The sequence below is a fragment of the Hypanus sabinus genome, chromosome 1 (assembly GCF_030144855.1).
Source record: "Hypanus sabinus isolate sHypSab1 chromosome 1, sHypSab1.hap1, whole genome shotgun sequence".
NCBI lineage: Eukaryota > Metazoa > Chordata > Chondrichthyes > Myliobatiformes > Dasyatidae > Hypanus > Hypanus sabinus.
The window spans coordinates 553,991-573,529 of NC_082706.1; the positions used below are offsets into that span (position 1 = coordinate 553,991).

Consider the following 19,539-nt stretch of genomic DNA (forward strand, 5'->3'; position numbering starts at 1 on the left):
CTATTATAAACCAATGGACTCTCACAGCTACCTAGACCATACCTGGTCCCATCCTGCTACTTGTAAAAACACCATACCCCTTCTTTCAATTCTTCTGTCTCTGCTGCATCTGTTCTCAGGATGAGGCTTTTCATTCAAGAACGAAGGAGATATCCTCCTTTTTTGACGAAAGGGGCTTCCGTTCCTCTACCATCAACGCTGCCCTCAACTGCATCTCTTCCATTTCACGCATGTCTGCTCTTATCCCATCCTCCTACCAGAGATAGGGTTCCTCTTGTCCTCACCTACCAACACACCAGCTTCCACATTCAGCACATAATTCCCTGAAGTCTCTGCCACCTCCAACTGGATCACACCACCAAACACATCTTTCCCTCCCCCTCACTTTCTGCTTTCCGCAGGGATCGCTCCCTACATGACTCCCTTATCCATTTGTCCCTCCACACTGATCTCCCTCTTGGCACTCATCCTTGCAAGCGGAACAAGTGCTTCATCTGCTCCTACACATCCGCCATCACTAACATTCAGGGCCTCAAACAGTCCTCCCAGGTGAGACAACACTTCACTTGTGAGCCTGTTGGGGTTATGTACTGTGGTGCTCCCGATGTGTCTTCTTGTATATCGGTGAGACCTAACATAGATTGGGAGACCGCTTCACCAAGCATCAATGCTCCGTCCACCAGAACAACCAGGATCTCCCAGTGGCCACCCTCTTTAATTCTACTTCCCATTCCCTATGTCCATCCATGGCCTCTTCCGCTATCTTGATAAAGTCATACCTAAGTTGGAAGAACAACACCTTATATTCCATTTCAGTAGCCTCTAACCTGATGGCAGGAACATTGATTTCTCAAACTTTCAGTAACCCCCCTACCCTCACCATTTCCCATCCCATTGTCCCTCTTCTCATGTTATCTATTTGCCCACCTATTGCCTCCCTTTGGTGCTCCTTCCCCCCTTCCCACTTTCTTCTATCTTCCATGGCCTTCTACCCTCTCCTATCAGTTTTCCCTTTTTCAAACCTGTAACTCTTTCACCAATCAACTTCCTAGCTCTTTGTTTCATCCTTCCGCCTCCAAGTTTCACCTATCACCTGTGTTTCTCTCTCCCCTCCCCCCAACCTTTCAAATCTACTACACAGCTTTTCATCTCCAGTCCTGCTGAAGGGTTTCAGCCCGAAACGTGGACTGTACTTTTTTTCCATAGATGCTACTTGGCCTGCTGAGTTCCTCCAGTATTTTGTGTGTGTTTCCCAATATAGTATAACTGATCCCCTAGTAGGCTCAATAACAAACTGCTTTAAAAATCCATCTTGTAGGCATTCAAACTCACTCTCTTGAGATCCATTGCCAACCTGATTTTCCCAATCGGCATACATGTTTAAATCTCCCATCACTATCATAACATTAACCTTTTAGACAATAGACAGTAGGTGGAGGAGTAGGCCATTCGGCCCTTCTAGCCAGCACCGCCATTCACTGTGATCATGGCTGATCATACACAGTCAGTACCCCGTTCCTGCCCTCTCCCTATATCCCTTGACCCCGCTATCTATAAGATCTCTATCTAACTCTCTCTTGAATGCATCCAGAGACTTGGCCTCCACTGCCTTCTGGGGCAGAGCATTCCACATATCCTCCACTCTCTTGGTGAAAAAGTTTTTCCGCAACTCTGTTCTAAATAGCCTACCCCTTATTCTTAATCTGTGGCCTCTAGTTCTGGACTCACCCATCAGCGGGAACATGCTTCCTGCCTCCAGCATGTCCAATCCCTTAATAATCTTATATGTTTCAATCAGATCCCCTCTCATCCTTCTAAATTCCAGTGTATACTAGCCCAGTCGCTCCAATCTTTCAACATGTGACAGTCCCGCCATTCTGGGAATTAACCTTGTGAACCTACACTGCACTTCCTCAATAGCAAGAATGTCCTTCCTCAAATTTGGAGACCAAAACTGCACACAATACTCCAGGTGGGATCTCACCAGGGCCCTGTACAGCTGCAGGAGGACCTCTTTACTCCTATACTCAATTCCTCTTGTTATAAAGGCCAGCAAGCCATTAGCTTTCTTCACTGCCTGCTGTACCTGCATGCTTGCTTTCATTGACTGATGTACAAAAACACCTAGATCTCATTGTACTTCCCCTTTTCCTAACTTGACTCCACTTAGATAGTAATCTGCCTTCCTGTTCTTGCCACCAAAGTGGATAACCTCACATTTATCCACATTAAACTGCATCTGCCATACATTTGCCCACTCACCCAACCTGTCCAAGTCACCCTGCATTCTCATAACATCCTCCTGACATTTCACACTGCCACCCAGCTTTGTGTCATTGGCAAATTTGCTAATGTTACTTTTAATCCCTTCATCTAAATCATTAATGTATATTGTAAACAGCTGCGGTCCCAGCACTGAACCTTGCGGTACCCCACTGGTCACAGCCTGCCATTCCGAAAGGGACCCGTTAATCGCTACTCTTTGTTTCCTGTCAGCCAGCCAATTTTCAATCCATGTTAGTACTCTGCCCCCAATACCATGTGCCCTAATTTTGCCCACTAATCTCCTATGTGGGACTTTATCAAAAGCTTTCTGGAAGTTCAGGTACACTACATCCACTGGCTCTCCCTTGTCCATTTTCATACTTACATCCTCAAAAAACTCCAGAAGATTAGTCAAGAATGATTTTCCCTTCATAAATCCATGCTGACTCGGATTGATCCTTCTACTGCTATCCAAATGTGTCGTAATTTCTTCTTTTATAATTGACTCCAGCATCTTTCCCACCACTGACGTCAGGCTAACCGGTCTATAATTCCGTTTTCTGTCTACCTCCTTTCTTGAAAAGTGGGACAACATTAGCCACCTTCCAATTAGCAGGAACTGTTCCTGAATCTATAGAACATTTGAAAATAATTACCAATGTGTCCACGATTTCTAGAGCCACCTCTTTAAGTACCCTGGGATGCAGACCATCAGGTCCCGGGGACTTATCAGCCTCCAGATTCAACAGTCTATCCAACACCGTTTCTTGCCTAATATAAATTTCCTTCAGTTCATCCTTTCCTCGAGTTCCTTTGGCCACTATTACATCTGGGAGATTGTTTATGTCTTCCCTAGTGAAGAAAGATCCAAAGTACCTGTTCAACTCGTCTTCCATTTCCTTGTTCCCCATAATAAATTCACCCGTTTCTATCTTCAATGGCCCAATTTTGGTCTTAACTATATTTTTTGCTATTCACATACCTAAAGAAGCTTTTACTATCCTCCTTTATATTCTTGGTTAGTTTACCTTCGTACCTCATTTTTTCTTGGTGTATTGCCTTTTTTGTTATCTTCTGTAGCTCTTTAAAAGCTTCCCAGTCCTCCAGTTTCCCGCTCATCTTTGCTATGTTATACTTTTTTATTTTTATACTGCCCGTTACTTCCCTCGTTAGCCACGGCCACCCCTTACTCCCCTTAGGATCTTTCTGCCTCTTTGGAATGAACCGATCCTGCACCTTCTGCATTATTCCCAGAAATACCTGCCATTGTTGTTCCACTGACTTCCCTGCTAGGGTATTGTTCCATTGAACTTTGGCCAGCTCCTCCCTCATAGCTCCATAGTTCCCTTTGTTCAACTGTAATACTGACACATCCGATTTTCCTTTCTCCTTCTCAAATTGTAGGTTAAAACAAATCATATTATGGTCACTACTTCTTAATGGTTCCTTTACCTCGAGGTCCCTGATCAAATCTCGTTCATTGCACAACACTAAATCTAGAATTGCCTTCTCCTTGGTAGGCTCCAGTACAAGCTGATCTAAGAATCCATCTCAGAGGCACTCCATAAACTCCCTTTCTTGGGGTCCAGTACCATTCTGATTCTCCCAGTCTACCTGCATGTTGCAACTGTATCATTACCTTTGCAACATGCCAATTTTAACTCTTCATTCAACTTACACCCTACATCCAGACCGCTGTTTGGGGGCCTATAGATAACTCCCATTAGGGAGTTTCTACCCTTAGAATTTCTCAGTTCTATCCATACTGACTCTACAGCCCCTGATTCTATGTCCCCCCTTGCAAGGGACTGAATATCATTCCTCACCAACAGAGCCACCCCACCCCCTCTGCCAGTCAGTCTGTCCTTTTGATAAGATGTATATCCTTGAATATTCATTTCCCAGGCCCTGTCCGCTTGAAGCCATGTCTCTGTTATTCCCACAACATCGTACTTGTCAATTTCCAACTGAGGCTCAAGCTCATCTTCTTTATTCCTTATACTTCCTGCATTCATATATAATACTTTTAATTCGTTACTCCCCTCTCCTTTCATATCAATTCCTATTTTACTTGGCCATACTGTATAATCTCTTCTTGAGCTTTCTACTCCATTGATTCTGTTGTCCTTTTTAACTTTTCTTATTTTCACTTTCCCTTTAACTCCATCCTTATATTTCCAGTTCATCCCCTCCCCCCCACTACTTAGTTTAAACACATCCGTGTTGCAGTGGCAAACCTGTCTGCTAGAATGCTGGTCCCCCGCCTATTAAGGTGCAACCTGTCCCTTTTGTACAATTCATCCCTACCCCAAAACAGATCCCAGTAGTCCAAGAATGTAAATCCTTGCTTCCTGCACCAGTTCCTCAGCCACACATTCAGATCCATTGTCTTCCTGTTCCTGCCCTCTCCAGCACGAGGAACTGGAGATAAAAACCAGAGATAACCACCCTAACAGTCCTGCTTTTCAGCCTTCTTCCGAGTTCTCTAAAATCCCACTGCAGAATGTCCTTCCTCTTCTTCCCGATGTCATTTGTGCCGACATGCACTACCACTCACGGCTGTTGACCTTCACCCTTGAGGATTCCCTGCAATCGGTCCATGATGTCCTCGATCCTAGCACCAGGGAGGCAACACACCATCCTTAAATCTCGCCTGTTGCAGCAGAAACCCCCTTCTGTACCTCTTACTATGGAGTCCCCTACTACCATGGCTTTTCCTGATGTCTGACTCCTCGGCTCTGCTTCTGCACCAATTTTCGGCTCGCAGACCTGTCTCAGACTGGCAGTATCTTCAGTCCTGACAGCTTCCAAGAGGGTGAACATGTTTACGAGAGGTACATCCCCTGGGGTCTCCTGTACTTCAAGCATCCTTTCCTTCCTCATCATCGCCCCCTTTCTCTCTTCTGGTATCCTCGGTGTAATGACCTCACTGTAGGTCCTGTCCAGAAAACTCTCGTTTTCGCGGATAAACCTGAGGGCATCCAGTTCTTTCTTCAGTGCTGCAACATGCTCCTTCAGAAGCTGAATCTGAACACATTTTCCACAGCTGTAGCAGTCGGGGGCACCATCAGTCTCCCTGACCTCCGACAGCATGCACGTAGCACACTGAATCAGCTTAGCTGTCATGTCTTCACTCTCTCTAATTGAGCCTGGTGTAGTCGCCTCCCTCAGCCTCCTCGCCGAAGATTCTTGAGCCAAAGACTAGCACTTTTCACACCAGGCACTTCCTTCGACCAGGCCGCTTTTGATACACCTTTTCTATTTCCTGATGTAGTCTGTGGTCCACATCCCAGCTACTGCTCAGAGACCCGTATATATCTGCTATCAGGGTCTTTCCACCCTTGCATTTTTTTAACTCAACCCAAAAGGATTCAACATCTTCCGATCCTATGTAAAATGCTTCAACTGATTTGATGGCATTCTTTACCAGCAGAGCTACGCCATCCCCTCTGCTGACCTTCCTATTCCTCTGATACAACATATCACTCAAGGTAGATTATAGATATTGCCACCTTTGAGGTGCTGCATTTTAACTTTCTGCCTAGCTCTCTATATTCATTCTGTAGGGCCTCATCCATGTTGTTGGTATTAATTGGAAGAACGGGCAAAAAAGTGACAGATGGAATACAATGTTGAGAAATGAATGATAATGCAGTTTGGTAATAGAAACAATAGTGCAGACCATTATCTAAATGGGGAGAAGATTCAAACATCAGACGTGCAGAGGGACTTAGGAGTTCTCATGCAAGACTCCCTGAAGGTTAATTTACAGGTTGAGTCTCTGGTAAAGAAGGCAAACAGAATGTTGGTATTTATTTCAAGGGGAGTAGAATATAAAAGCAAGGAGATAATGCTGAGCCTTTATAAGACACCTGTCAGGCTGCATTTGCAGTATTGTCAACAGTCTTGGGATCCATATCTCAGAAAGGATGCGTTGTCATTGGAGAGACACCAGAGGCTGTTCACGAGGATGATTCCAGGAATGAAGGGATTAATTAACATATGAGAAGCATTTGGCTGCTTTGGGCCTGAACTCACTGGAATTTAGAAGAATGTGCAGGGTGGGGAGGGATCTCATTGAAATCTACCAAATTTTGAAAGGACAAGACGGTGGATGTGGAGAGGATGTTTCCTATGGTGGAGGCTATCCAGATCTAGAGGGCACAGCCTCAAAACTGAGGAGCGACCTTTTTGAACAGAGATAAAGAGGAATTTTTTTAGCCAGAGAGTAGTGAACCTGTGGAGTGCTCTGCCACAGATTGTAGTGGAGGCCAAGTCCATAGTACATTTAAGGCAGAAAATGATCGTCTCCTGCTCCATCAGGGCATCAAAGGATATTGTGAGAAGGCAGGTGTATGGGATTGAGTGTGATCTGGGATCAGCCATGATGGAATTGTGAAAAAGACTCAATGGACTGAATGGCCTAAATCTGCTCCTATGTCTTATGATCTTAATGACCTCTGGCTGATCATGCTCCCTCCTTGGGAATTTTCGGGATACATGCTTGATTCTCAATCACCTGCTTTAACACCTCAGTTGTTATTGGTTCCATGGAACAACTGCAGAAGTTACCACTTACCTTCTCTGTGCTTTGAAAACCAGGCATCTGCATCAGTTAATAACTGTTTCAGGGATCCATTCCAGGAGGGCACTAATTTCAGGAACATCCACTGCAAAAAATTACAGGTTCAATTAATACAGAATCAAAAGTGCTGAGGTGCTAATATAGCTCTGCATTCCATACAAGCTACTTGCACCTTACTCTGCCAACTATACCTCATAGCTACAATGACAAAGACCGTCATGGTTGATGTTGAATGCTGAAAATTGTTTACACTTTAACTGAAGCAACATATGTACTGTAAGGTTAAGCATATGTAGATCATTGTGCAAAATTGTGCTTGTGTCAGTTTTATAAAGTATAAATTTTATAATGAACATAGCTTGAAACTTGACAGATGGCTATTTTCCCCATTGCTATACCATGTATTCTTTGCAGCCTCCTCGCAGATAAACTCTAGAAGCTCAATTTGATTTCTGTTTGGGTATTCATCGGAACCCTACAATCTACCCCACACCAACAAACTACCATTGTCCTGGGAGTAGAAACAAGTCAGACTGCTACCATTATGAATACATTTCCACAGGTACATGCAATACCTTAAGCTGAGAAGTGTGCATAGGAAAGGGGTAAGACAGCTGTTCAGCAGTTATTAATATTTTATAGAAATTTCCAGAATTAAAATCAATATTCTGGTTGGGGGAAATGGTCATTACACAGAAGTGTTTGAGATACACTGTCCTAAACAATTCGGTAAAAATTAATCTCTCACCCATTAAAAGCCACACCTCATGGTGTGCAAGCAGCTGAATGGATATCAGTAACTTAATTTTTGAAATGCAGTCACCAAACATTTTAATTTATCTTCTCATCCCAGCAATGGAGCAGTCTAATAACTGAACCCCAGCAGTATAGATATGAATAGGATCCAGAATAGTTAGTATCTATCAGTGATACAGTACCTTCCTGTTGGGCCATTCTTGTCATTGCCATTTTAATTGCCATTAAAACTATCAAAAAAAAATGTAAAAAATCTCTCTAAACTCTGGAGTGTTCCCCAAGGTAACATCAGTTTTAGGAACTAAGGACCTAGTTAGGCCAGTCCTCAGTGCAGTATGTTTGGTGAAGAGCTCTGGGCTTATCTCATGTATTTGTAATGTTAATGTTTGTCCATAGTTCCTTCAGCCGGGCATTTTAACTGACTCCAAATCCTATCTGCTCATTGCCTTATGACCTGCTCACCTGTAATGGTCAGGTGCAGTTACAATCATCAAAGAGTGGCAGAGCATGGAAACAGGTGCTTCTCCCAATTCGTCCATGTCAACCAATCTGTCCACCTCAAAATGCATCAGCCAGTTCTCAGACCAGCTGTGCATTCTGTCAAAGCCACTTTCTTTGCAGTTTAACAATCAATTATCTGTTTGTATTTTAAGTAGCCTTTATACACATAACAGTTTAATAAGCCTCTAGTAGCTATACAAAGTATAATTCTAAAGCTTCTTTGCTCATTCATTAGGAGTCCAGTATTTTCTCATTGGTTGATTTTATGGCAATATTGAATAAGTATTTTCTAATTAGTTGTCTCTTCTCTATGGAATTTTCTTATCTTTTGGGTATAAAAGTAGTTGTTTCATGCTAGATGTTATCTTTAGTTTGTCTCTTCTTCCAATAGTAAGACCACAGTCACTGTTCTGTTCCTGATCTTTTGTTTCATCAACTCTTGATAAAATAATTGTGAAGCAACAAGTTTTATGCTTTGTTCCTGATTTCTAAAAGAACCTTGGATTTAAAATATTGAAATCTGTCAATCACAAAGAGCAGGGTTCCAACTGATCCCTGTGGAACACCCCTAGTCACTGACCCTCAGGCAGTAGCCATCTTTTGTCTTCTGTGGCCAAACAAATTTCTACACTTCACAGGTTAATTCTGAAGCAAAATATTCATTAAGGACCTCCCCAACCTCCTCCGACTCTAGATACATGTTTTCTCTTCTTTCCCTGAGTGGTTCTACCCTCACTTTAATCATACTCCTGTTCTTCACAAATGTGCCTTGAGAATTTCCTTAATCCTTCTCACCAAGGTCTTCTCATGTCATCTTTTCACTCACTTAAGTCATTTCTTAAGTTCCTTCCTGGCTATTTTATACCTCTGAAGAGCCCTGTTTGATCCTTGCTTCCTAAACCTTAAGTATGCTTCCTTCTTCCTCTTGACAAGATGTTCGACTTCTCTTGTCAATCATGGATCCTTCATCCTACCATCCTTTCCCTGCCTCAATGGGACAAATCTATCCAGAACTCCATGCAAGTGCTCTCTAAACAATCCTGTATTTTCATTGCACATTTCCCTGACTATATTTGTTCTCAACTTATGCTCCTAAATTTTTGTCTAATAAAATTATAGTTTGCCATCACCTTATTAAGTACTTTTCCATACCACAAGACATACGAACAGAATTAGACTACTTAGCCCTGTGAGTCTGTTCCACCAGTTCATCATGGCTGATAACATTTTTCCTCTCAGTCTCAATCTCCTGCCTTCTCCCTGTATCCCTTCATGCCCTGAATAATCAAGAATCTATCAACATCTGGTTTAAATATACCCAATAACTTGGCCTCCATAGCTGCCTGTGTCAATGAATTCCACAGATTCACCACTCTCTGGCTAAAGAAATTCCTCCTAATCTCTGTTGTAAAAGGACACTCCTCTATTCATAGGCTATGTCTTTTGATCTTATAGACTCTCCCACTATAGGAAAGTTCTTCTCCACATTCACTTTATCGAGGCCTTTCAACATTCAAATAGGTACCTTCTATTCCTATCCCTGTCCAAGGCTAAGCTAAATTTCAGGGAGCTGTGGTCACTGTCTCTGAAATGCTCACCTACTGAGAAATCTGTCACCTAACCCTGTTCATTGCCTAGCACTAGTAATATAAAGGATGACGAACAAGTACCTTCTTTAGTGCAGTATATACATCCATCTCCACCTGCATTACAAACAGGTCTGGAGAGCTCACCAGCTTCTCCATCAGATCTATGCTGGATGAGGAAAGAAAAATATATCATTATCTGTGCTATTGGTCCACCAACAGCAATATTAATAATAAGAGGCTTGGTTATTTTCTGAGTGTATAGTAAACATCGAGAAACTGATTTTATCCTCTACTGGACCAAAAGCTGTACCGAATGAAGGACGGCTTTACAATGCAAATACTTTATTGTCACCAAACAATTGGTACTAGAGCGTACAATCATCGCGGTAATATTTGTTTCTTCACTTTGCGCTCCCTGAAGTACAAAAGAAAATGGTGGGCAGAGGGATCCTAAAGCCCCTCTGCTTCAATCCGACCAGCAGCCCAGCTCTTTTCTCACGCTTCCTCAGTAATTTGTGCATCTTTTCAGACTTCCATCGATGCAGTGTGTTGTTGACAGCTCTTTGAGGTTGGTGGACGTATCCCACAGGGATCGATCGGTGGGTTGCATCGTTGGGTGCTCCAGGTCAGGCCGAATGCCACTTTCAACTGTTGGGGGCCCGGGCTGTTGATCAGGTCAGGCCCCGAAGTCAACACTTCATCCCGGAGGGATGGGCTGCCGGCTGAAACAAGTCCGTGAACTGTGTCACGGTTGCGGAGGCCTCCGCTCCAGCTGAGCCCTGGGCTCGATTTCCGAGGTCGGCAGCGGAGGCCTCACTTCCGGCAGCTGTGGATAGCCACCAATGAGGCTCTACAGTGGTCGCTCCAGGGAAGCGTCTGGGGTATCTTGAGGTCTCCGACATCACTTCTGTGTGCTCGCTTGCTTCGGAGAGGTGCTGGTCGGAATGGGCCATGTCTCCAGGCGCTCCGACACGGTAGCAGGCCACGGGTCTCCAGGAACATGGTGGACCTCGGGCCTCGACGATTGGGTCCAGGTACAATCTGGAGTTGAAGCAATTCTGGCGTGTTGATGATCTCCAGCTGGGTCAGTAACTTCACCAGGGAGTTGTTGATCTTACTAGATGTAGCAAATTGGAGGTTTAGAAGGGTTTCTCGGGTATAGGATAGTGTAGAGGGCAGTTTCCTTGGCAGAGCATGCGCAGAGTTGCCAGGCACCATCTTAAACTTTAAAAAAAAAGCTTTAGCTGGAACTCCGGAAATACAAACAGGATAATGGTTAGCTCTTGTGTCAGCTCCGTGGCAATGGTTTAGGGATAAGACCATGGAACATCACAGTCCCATGATAACTATTCTACATCAGAATTTCAAAGTCTGTGGTAAAGGGGGAAGTTTCTCAGTCATACTTGTTGGTAATAACAGGGATATTTTCATACATTTTGGTATTTATTTTCAACATTCTATCAGCAATATTTTTATGGAATTGTATTTCAAATTGCCAATTCTTAAAGAAGCACTTCAACTCATCCCAATCATTTGCACTTTTCACACTGATCCTGAAAATGTTACCTGTGGAAGTATTTGAAAAAGTGGGATGGGTAAAGATAGGCATGGTGGTTTGCACATATGCAGTGGGCCCAAGATGCTGTCCCTATGATATGGCTCTCTATAATTTTATTTATTCAATTTCCTTTTGTAGGTTGCTTTCCAACAGCCTTTCACTCAATGTAAACTGAATTGTTACATGCAAAAAATTCTCATCTTCTCCTTGTACTTCTGTAGTTAGCTTAAACCCGTGTACCTGGATTAAAGACTTCACTGTGGAAACAATTTCTCCGTGTTTAGTTGATAGTAATTGTAAATAGCTACATTAAAATTCCTTGTAAGTTGCACTGCTCCAGTCATTCCAGCCATTTCAGTGTTACATTAATTGAGACACAAGGTGGCAAATACTATAATCATAAGTGAAAAACAAACTGCTGGAGGAACTCAGTGGGTCTGGCAGTTGCTGTAGAGACAGGCTCAGTGCCAGATAGTCAACATTGAGCTTTGACCAACGACCAATCTGGACATCAGAAGTTTGAGAGAAGGCAGGATTTCATGTCCACTACCTGAGTAGAAAAAGGCAGCAGTGCTCAGTTAGGACAGTAGAGATGCCAGACAGGATAGTTGAATGCTCCTCTTTTGAGATGTGGGAAGGCAGGGAGACCTCCAGCGCCCTTTACGACTACAGTTGTGAGAAGTGCATCTAGCTGCAGCTGATAACAATCCACGTTAACAAGTTGGAGCTGGAACTGGATGAACTCTGGATTATTTGGGGGAGTGAGAGAGATAGTAACACTCATTGTGCAAGACACAGGAAACTGAGTGATAGTCAGGAAGGAGAAAGGGGATAAGGAGTCAGTGTAGAGTATCCCTGTGCCCATCCACTTCAACAACAGGTATATCACTTTGGATACTGTTGGTGGGGGGGGGGGGGTGTAAATCTAACAGAGAAAAGTCACAGTGATCAGGTCTCTGGCACTGAGTCTGGCTCTATGACACAGAAGGGAAGGAGGGGGTAGAAGTAGCATACACAGTGATAGAGGATTTGTTAGTTAGGGGAATGGACTGAGGTTCTGTTGGTGAGAATGAGATTCCCAGATGATATGTTTCCTCCTGGGTGCCAGGGTCCAAGACCTCTCAGATTGAGTTCTTAGCATTCTTAAGTGGGAGGGTGAACAGCCAGAGGTTGTGGTCCATATAAGTACAAATAACATGGGTAGGACAAGTGACGAGGTTCTGCATAAGGAGTTCAGGGAGTTAGGTGCTAAGTTAAAGAGCAAGACCGCCAGTGTTGTGATCTCAGGATTGCTACCCATGTCACGTGTTGGTGAGGCCAGAACTAGGAAGATAATACAGTTTAACATGTGGCTAAGGAGTTGGTGTAGGAGGAAGGGCATAAGATTTTTGAATCATTAGGCTGTCTTCCAGGGAAGGTGGCACCAAAATGGTGGGGTACTAATATCCTAACAGGAAGGTATGTTAGGGGAATTCATGTGATGACGTAGTATCGAGACGCTGGAACTCAGCCCTCCCGTAAAAAAGTTAATAAATTAATGTTTAAGTGAAGAAAAGTCAATCAATACTTTTTTAAGGTTACTCATAAAGTACTCTGGATTGTTTTAAGCTATGCCTCATAAACAGAGGATGAAGAAAACTACTTCTGCGAAGACCGCTCAAGTTGGAACAGAACCGAAGAACCGCGGAATCAGGTACAACATACCACCGGTGAAACAGAACCGGAGACCGCAGCAGCATCGGCCATTTCTAAAGGAAAGGATCAACGAGAACTGCGCATACGTAAAGGAACGAGCATGCGCAAACGAGTGCAACCAGAACTACAAAACCCAGCAACGACTGAAACCGACAGTGAAAGTGAGTCTGAGAGAGAGAGACGGACTCTCTGGAAAAATCAGACGAAGATGGAGATGAAAGTTCCTCTGAAAATACAAAAAAGACTTTGAGGCAAATAATGCATAAATTAGAAAAATTAAATGCATTAAAAGTAATTAAAGAAAAAATAACAAAAATGGAGGCTATGTTTGATAAAATGACAAAGAAACAGGAAAAAATGGAAAAGAAAATTACAGATTTGGAAGTCAAAGTGGAAGAAATGGATGGAAGAATGAAGAAGATGGAAGATGATAATGATGCCTGGACATCAGAAAGAAAACAACTCGTGGGAAAAATTGATCAGCTCGAAAATTTTAGTAGACGCAACAATATTAAAATTGTTGGACTTAAAGAAGGTACCGAAGGAGAAGACCCAATAAATTTTTTTCAAAAATGGATTCCTGAAAAATTGGAAATGGGAGAAGAAACTTCAATTGAGATTGAAAGGGTGCACAGAGCCTTAAGACCAAGATCTCAAGATGATCAAAATCCGCGATCAATTTTGATAAGATGTTTAAGATACCAGGATAAAGAAAAGATTTTGAAGGCGGCTGCCCAAGGTGCTAAAAGAAGTAAAGGTCCATTGATGATAGCAGAGAAACCAGTTCTTTTTTATCCTGATATAAGTTATAACCTTTTGAAGAGAAAGAAAGAATTCAATCCAGCTAAAAATGTTTTATGGAAAAAAGGTTATAAGTTTTTAATGCCTCACCCAGCAACACTGATAATTTTTTTGGAGGAGGGAAAAAGATTTTTTTCTGATTATCGAGAAGCGGAGGTGTTCGCACAAAAACTCCCATCTCTTTGCTAATTAAACGTAGAGACTTTTAAATGTAATGGTTAAAGATGAAGACAGAGATAGCGAATGGAACTGATGGACATTTAAGGATGATATAAGGGAGAAAAGTAAAATTTTAGGAATAATAACTGAAAATAGTATGTTTTTTTAAATATATATACTTTTTATGTTGCGAGGGGGCTGGGGAGCTTTGAATCGGTTACTACGGGATTCACGTGTGTAATCATGGCGATTACCATGACCCGTACAATAGAGGGGGGTAATGTTGTGTTTTTTTTCTTTCACAACATTAGTAGGGGGGTATTTTGTTTTTTTCTTTATTTTCTATTTTTCTTCTCTTCTTTTGCCTGGATGATTGGTGGGGACACACATAGCAACATGGAGACTTCTAAAAAGATTTCCCAGGATACAATGAAAGTTGAAAGATTAGGTATTATTATAGATTGGAGTAACATAATTAAAAATAATGACTAATCTATTGAATTTTTTTAATGTTAATGGGCTTAATGGACCAATAAAAAGAAAAAGAATTTTAACATATATTAAAAAAATGAAAATAGATATAGCTTTCTTACAAGAAACTCATTTAACGGATATAGAACATCAGAAATTAAAAAGAGACTGGGTTGGAAATGTTATTGCAGCTTCATTTAACTCAAAGGCGAGAGGAGTTGCAATTTTGGTTAATAAAAATTTACCAATTAAAATACAAAATGTATTAACTGATTCGGCAGGAAGATATTTAATTATACATTGTCAATTTTTTTCAGAACTATGGACTCTTATAAATATTTATGCACCAAATGAAAATGATGTAAAATTTATACAGGAGGTCTTTTTGAATTTGGCTAATGCACATGATAAAATATTAATAGGTGGAGATTTTAATTTTTGTTTAGATCCAGTTTTAGATAGATCAACAAAGGCTATTACAAAATCAAAAGTAGCAAAATTAACTCTATCATTGATGAAAGATTTAAATTTGATTGATATATGGAGAAGAATCAACTCAAAAGAAAGGGATTATTCATTCTATTCAAATAGACATAAAACATACTCAAGGATAGATTTTTTCCTATTATCAACAAATACTCAAGATAGAGTGAAAAATGTGGAATATAAAGCTAGAATATTGTCTGATCACTCTCCTTTAATAATGACAATGACAATGATAGATAAAGAGGAATCAATTTATAGATGGAGATTTAATTCAATTCTACTAAAACGTCAAGATTTTTGTGATTTTATGAAAAAGCAGATTCAGTTCTTTTTAGATACAAATTTACAATTCAGTTGATGATAAATTTATATTGTGGGAAGCAATGAAAGCATATTTGAGAGGCCAGATAATAAGATATACTTCTAAAATTAAAAAGGAATATATGATAGAAATAGATCAATTGGAAAAAGAAATTATAAAATTAGAAAAAGAATCTCAAAGAAATATGACAGAAGAAAAATGAAGACAACTTATTAATAAGAAGTTAAAATATAATACACTCCAGACATATTGAACAGAAAAAGCAATTATGAGAACTAAACAGAGATATTATGAACTAGGTGAAAGATCACATAAAGTTCTTGCATGGCAGTTAAAAACAGATCAGATTTTCAAAACAATAAATGCAATTCGAACAAAAGTGAATGAAATTACTTATATGCCTCTAGAAATTAATGAGGCTTTTAAGAATTTTTATTCTGAGTTGTATAAATCAGAATCAAAGAATGATGATGTTAAGATAGAAGAATTTTTATCACAAATAACTCTTCCAAAATTAAATACAGAAGAACAGAAGGGATTAGATACGCCTTTTACATTGAAGGAAGTTGAGGAAGCTTTGGGATCACTTCAAAGTAATAAATCTCCAGGAGAAGATGGTTTTCCACCTGAATTTTATAAAAAGTTTAAAGATTTATTAATTCCTCCTTTTATGGAGTTAATATATCAAGCGGAAAGAACGCATAAACTTCCAGAATCTTTTTCAACAGCTATTTTAATAGTATTGCCAAAAAAAGATAGAGACCTTTTAAAACCAGCATCATATAGACCTATTTCTTTATTAAACACCGATTATAAAATAATAGCAAAAATCTTATCTAATAGATTATCTAAATGCTTACCAAAATTAGTGCATATGGATCAAACAGGATTTATCAAAAATAGACAATCGGCAGATAATGTAACCCGGTTATTTAGTATAATCCATTTAGCGCAAAAGAGGGAGGAAATGAGTGTGGCAGTTGCTTTAGATGCAGAAAAAGCATTTGATAGATTGGAATGGGATTTTTTATTTAAGGTATTGGAAAAATATGGATTAGGAACATCATTTATAAAATGGATTAAAACCTTAAATACTAATCCCAAAGCTAAAGTAGTGACAAATGGTCAAATTTCAACATCATTTCAGTTAACAAGATCAACTAGGCAAGGTTGCCCATTATCACCTGCTTTGTTTGTGTTGGCAATAGAACCACTAGCTGAATTAATTAGAATGGACCCAGATATTAAGGGTTTCAGAGTTAATCAGCAAGAATACAAGATTAACTTATTTGCTGATGATGTTCTACTTTATTTAACAGATCCATTACATTCACTACGCAAATTATCTTATAGATTACAAGAATATGGGAAAATATCGGGTTATAAAATAAATTGGGATAAAAGTGAAATTTTACCTCTTACTAAAGGAGATTATAATCAATGTCGATTAATAACTCAATTTAGATGGCCAGCAAATGGTATAAAATATTTAGGTATAAGAGTTGATAATGACATAAAAAACTTATACAAATTAAATTATTTACCACTTTTGAAAAAAATTCAGGAAGATCTTGATAAATGGATGGCATTACCAATAACATTAGTAGGTAGAGTAAATACTATAAAAATGAATATATTCCCTAGACTACAATATTTATTTCAATCATTACCAATACAATTACCCCAGAAGTTTTTTCAAGAGTTAAACAAATATATGAGGAAATTTCTCTGGAAAGGTAAGATGTCAAGAATATCGTTGGAAAAATTGACATGGAAATTTGATCTAGGAGGATTACAACTTCCAAATTTTAAGAATTATTATAAAGCAAATCAACTTAGATTTATTGCATCTTTTTTCGAGAAAGATAAACCGGCATGGGTTAGAATAGAACTAGATAAAATAGGAGAAAACGTACCAGAAGATTTTATATACAAATGGGAATCTAAATGGATACGGGAAAAGAAAGAATCTCCTATATTAAAACATTTGATTGATTTATGGAATAAGATAAATGTTGATGATGAGACAAAAAAATCTTTATTAGCAAAGAGATCTTTAATTCAAAATAGACTTATTCCTTTCACAATGGACAATCAACTTTTATATAATTGGATTCAAAAAGGGATTAGATATATAGGGAATTGTTTTGAAGGAGGTATATTAATGTCATTTGATCAATTAAAGAATAAATATAAAGTATCAAATAACACTTTATTTTGTTACTTTCAATTAAGGGCTTATTTAAGAGAAAAATTAGGTCAAACAATGTTATTGCCGAAACCTAATGAAATAGAAATTTTAATTCAAAAAGGAAATATTAAAAATTTATATCTTGTATGTATAATTCGATTCAAAAACAGGCAATTAAACAAGGAGTCCATAAGTCAAGACAAAAATGGGAAAGTGATTTGAATATTAAAATTGAAGAAACAAATTGGTCAAGACTATGTCTTGATAGTATGACAAATACAATAAATGTTCGGTTAAGATTAGTGCAGTATAATTTTCTACATCAATTATATATTACACCACAAAAAATAAATAAATTAAATCCAAACTTATCGGATCAGTGTTTCCGTAACCAGGAAACTGGTACTTTTTTACATTCTACATGGTCTTGTTCTAAAATTCAAACTTTTTGGACAAATTTAAGACTTTTACTGGAACAAATTACAGGAACACAATTTCCTCATAATCCAATATTACTCTTATTAGGTGATATTGAAGGGATAAAACCAAAACTCAAACTAAATTAGTACCAGAAAGAATTTATAAAAATTGCACTGGCAGTAGCCAAAAAAGCTATTGTAGTTACTTGGAAATCGGATACATATTTAAGTATAGACTCTTGGAAGAAAGAAATCTATGGTTGTATTCCATTAGAAAAAATTACTTATAATTTAAGAGATAAATATGAAACATTTCTGAAAATTTGGAGCCCTTATTTACAAAAGACAGGATTAAATCTATAGATGTTCTGAAGATGAAACAATTGGTTATTTGGGGAAAGAAATAAATATACATATTAAAGTTATTACGAATTCCATGGAGCATGTGGAGATCTTCCAACAACCAGGCAATCTTTCTTTCTTTTTTTCTCTTTTTCTTTTTTTTCTATAGGGCAGTTAGGGGGGAGGGGTTAAGGGGAGGGGGGAAGGGTTATATACATTTTTTTTCCATACTTCATTTTGTAACTACTTAAAAATGCAATAAAAAAGTTTTCAAAAAAAAAAGGAAGGTATGTTAATGCTGCATGGTGGAATTTTAAACTAGAGTTGCAGAGGGATGGGAACCAGAGTGCCAGAACAGTTAGTGGAGAGGTTGTGGACACAGATGTATTAAGACCTCAAAATAAGGAATCAGAAGTTTGAGCATAGCATGAATTGTGTCCTGAGATGCGTATACTTCAATGCAAGTAATTTGCAGGAAAGGTGGATGAGCTTAGGGCATGGATCAACACCTGGAATTTTGACATTGTGCCTTTAGTGAGTCTTTTTTGCAGGAGGGGCAGGACTGACACCTCAATATTCTGCGGTTCTGTTGTTTTAGATGTGAGAGAGTGGGAAAGATTAAAGCAGGGAAACTCGTCACTAGTTAGGGAAAACATCATGGCAATGCTCTATCAGGACAGACTGAAGAACTAGACTAGTGAGGTGTTATGGGTGGAACTAGGAAATAAGAAAAGTATAACCACGTTAATGGGGCTATATTACAGACCATCCAACAGTCCTAGGGGTTTAGAGGAATAAATTTGTAAAGAGACTGCAGACTATTGCAAGAAACATAAGGTTGTTATAGTAGGTGATATTGACTGGGAATCCCATACTGTAAAAGGGCTAGATGGGATAGAGTTGGCAAATATGTTCAGTAAAGTTTCCTTCATCAGTGCGTGTAAATCACGATGAGAGAGCATGTGATACTGATTCTGCTATTAGGGAATGAGACAGGACAGGTGACAGACTTGTATAGGGGACACTTTGCTTCCAGTGACCACAATGCCATGAATTTCAAAATAAACATGTAAAAAGATAGGCCTGGTCCGAGGGTTGAAATTCTAAACTGAAGAAGGGCCAATTTTGATGGTATCAGAAATAACCTGGCAAGTGTGGATTGGGACAGGCTGTTTTCTGGCATAGGTGTACTTGGAAAGTGGGAGGACTTCCAAACAAAATTTTGAGAGTACAAAGCTTGTCAGAATAAAAAGCAAAGATAACAAGGGTAGAGAACCTTGGTTTTCAAGAGATAGTGAGAGAAAAAAGGAGGTACATAGTAGGTATTGGAAAATGGGAAGAAATTAGGTACTTATGGAGTATAAGAAATGCAAGTGAACACAAGAAAAAAAAGTCAGGA

At 39.5% G+C, this 19,539-nt stretch overlaps 1 protein-coding gene and 1 long non-coding RNA gene across 3 annotated transcripts in view; one reads left to right on the forward strand and one right to left on the reverse strand.

Moving 5' to 3' along the window:
- Window positions 1-19,539, forward strand: part of LOC132387011 (uncharacterized) — a 609,870-nt gene that overhangs the window by 525,813 nt on the left and 64,518 nt on the right. The window lies entirely within an intron of this gene.
- gmcl1 (germ cell-less, spermatogenesis associated) overlaps window positions 1-19,539 on the reverse strand; it is a 262,908-nt gene that overhangs the window by 162,173 nt on the left and 81,196 nt on the right. For both annotated transcript variants that reach the window (XM_059959101.1, XM_059959056.1), the window contains 2 exons: window positions 9,778-9,862; window positions 6,845-6,935 (listed from right to left, as the gene is read on the reverse strand). In XM_059959101.1, coding sequence (XP_059815084.1) covers window positions 6,845-6,935; window positions 9,778-9,862 — 176 coding nt within the window. The remainder of the gene's footprint in view (window positions 1-6,844; window positions 6,936-9,777; window positions 9,863-19,539) is intronic.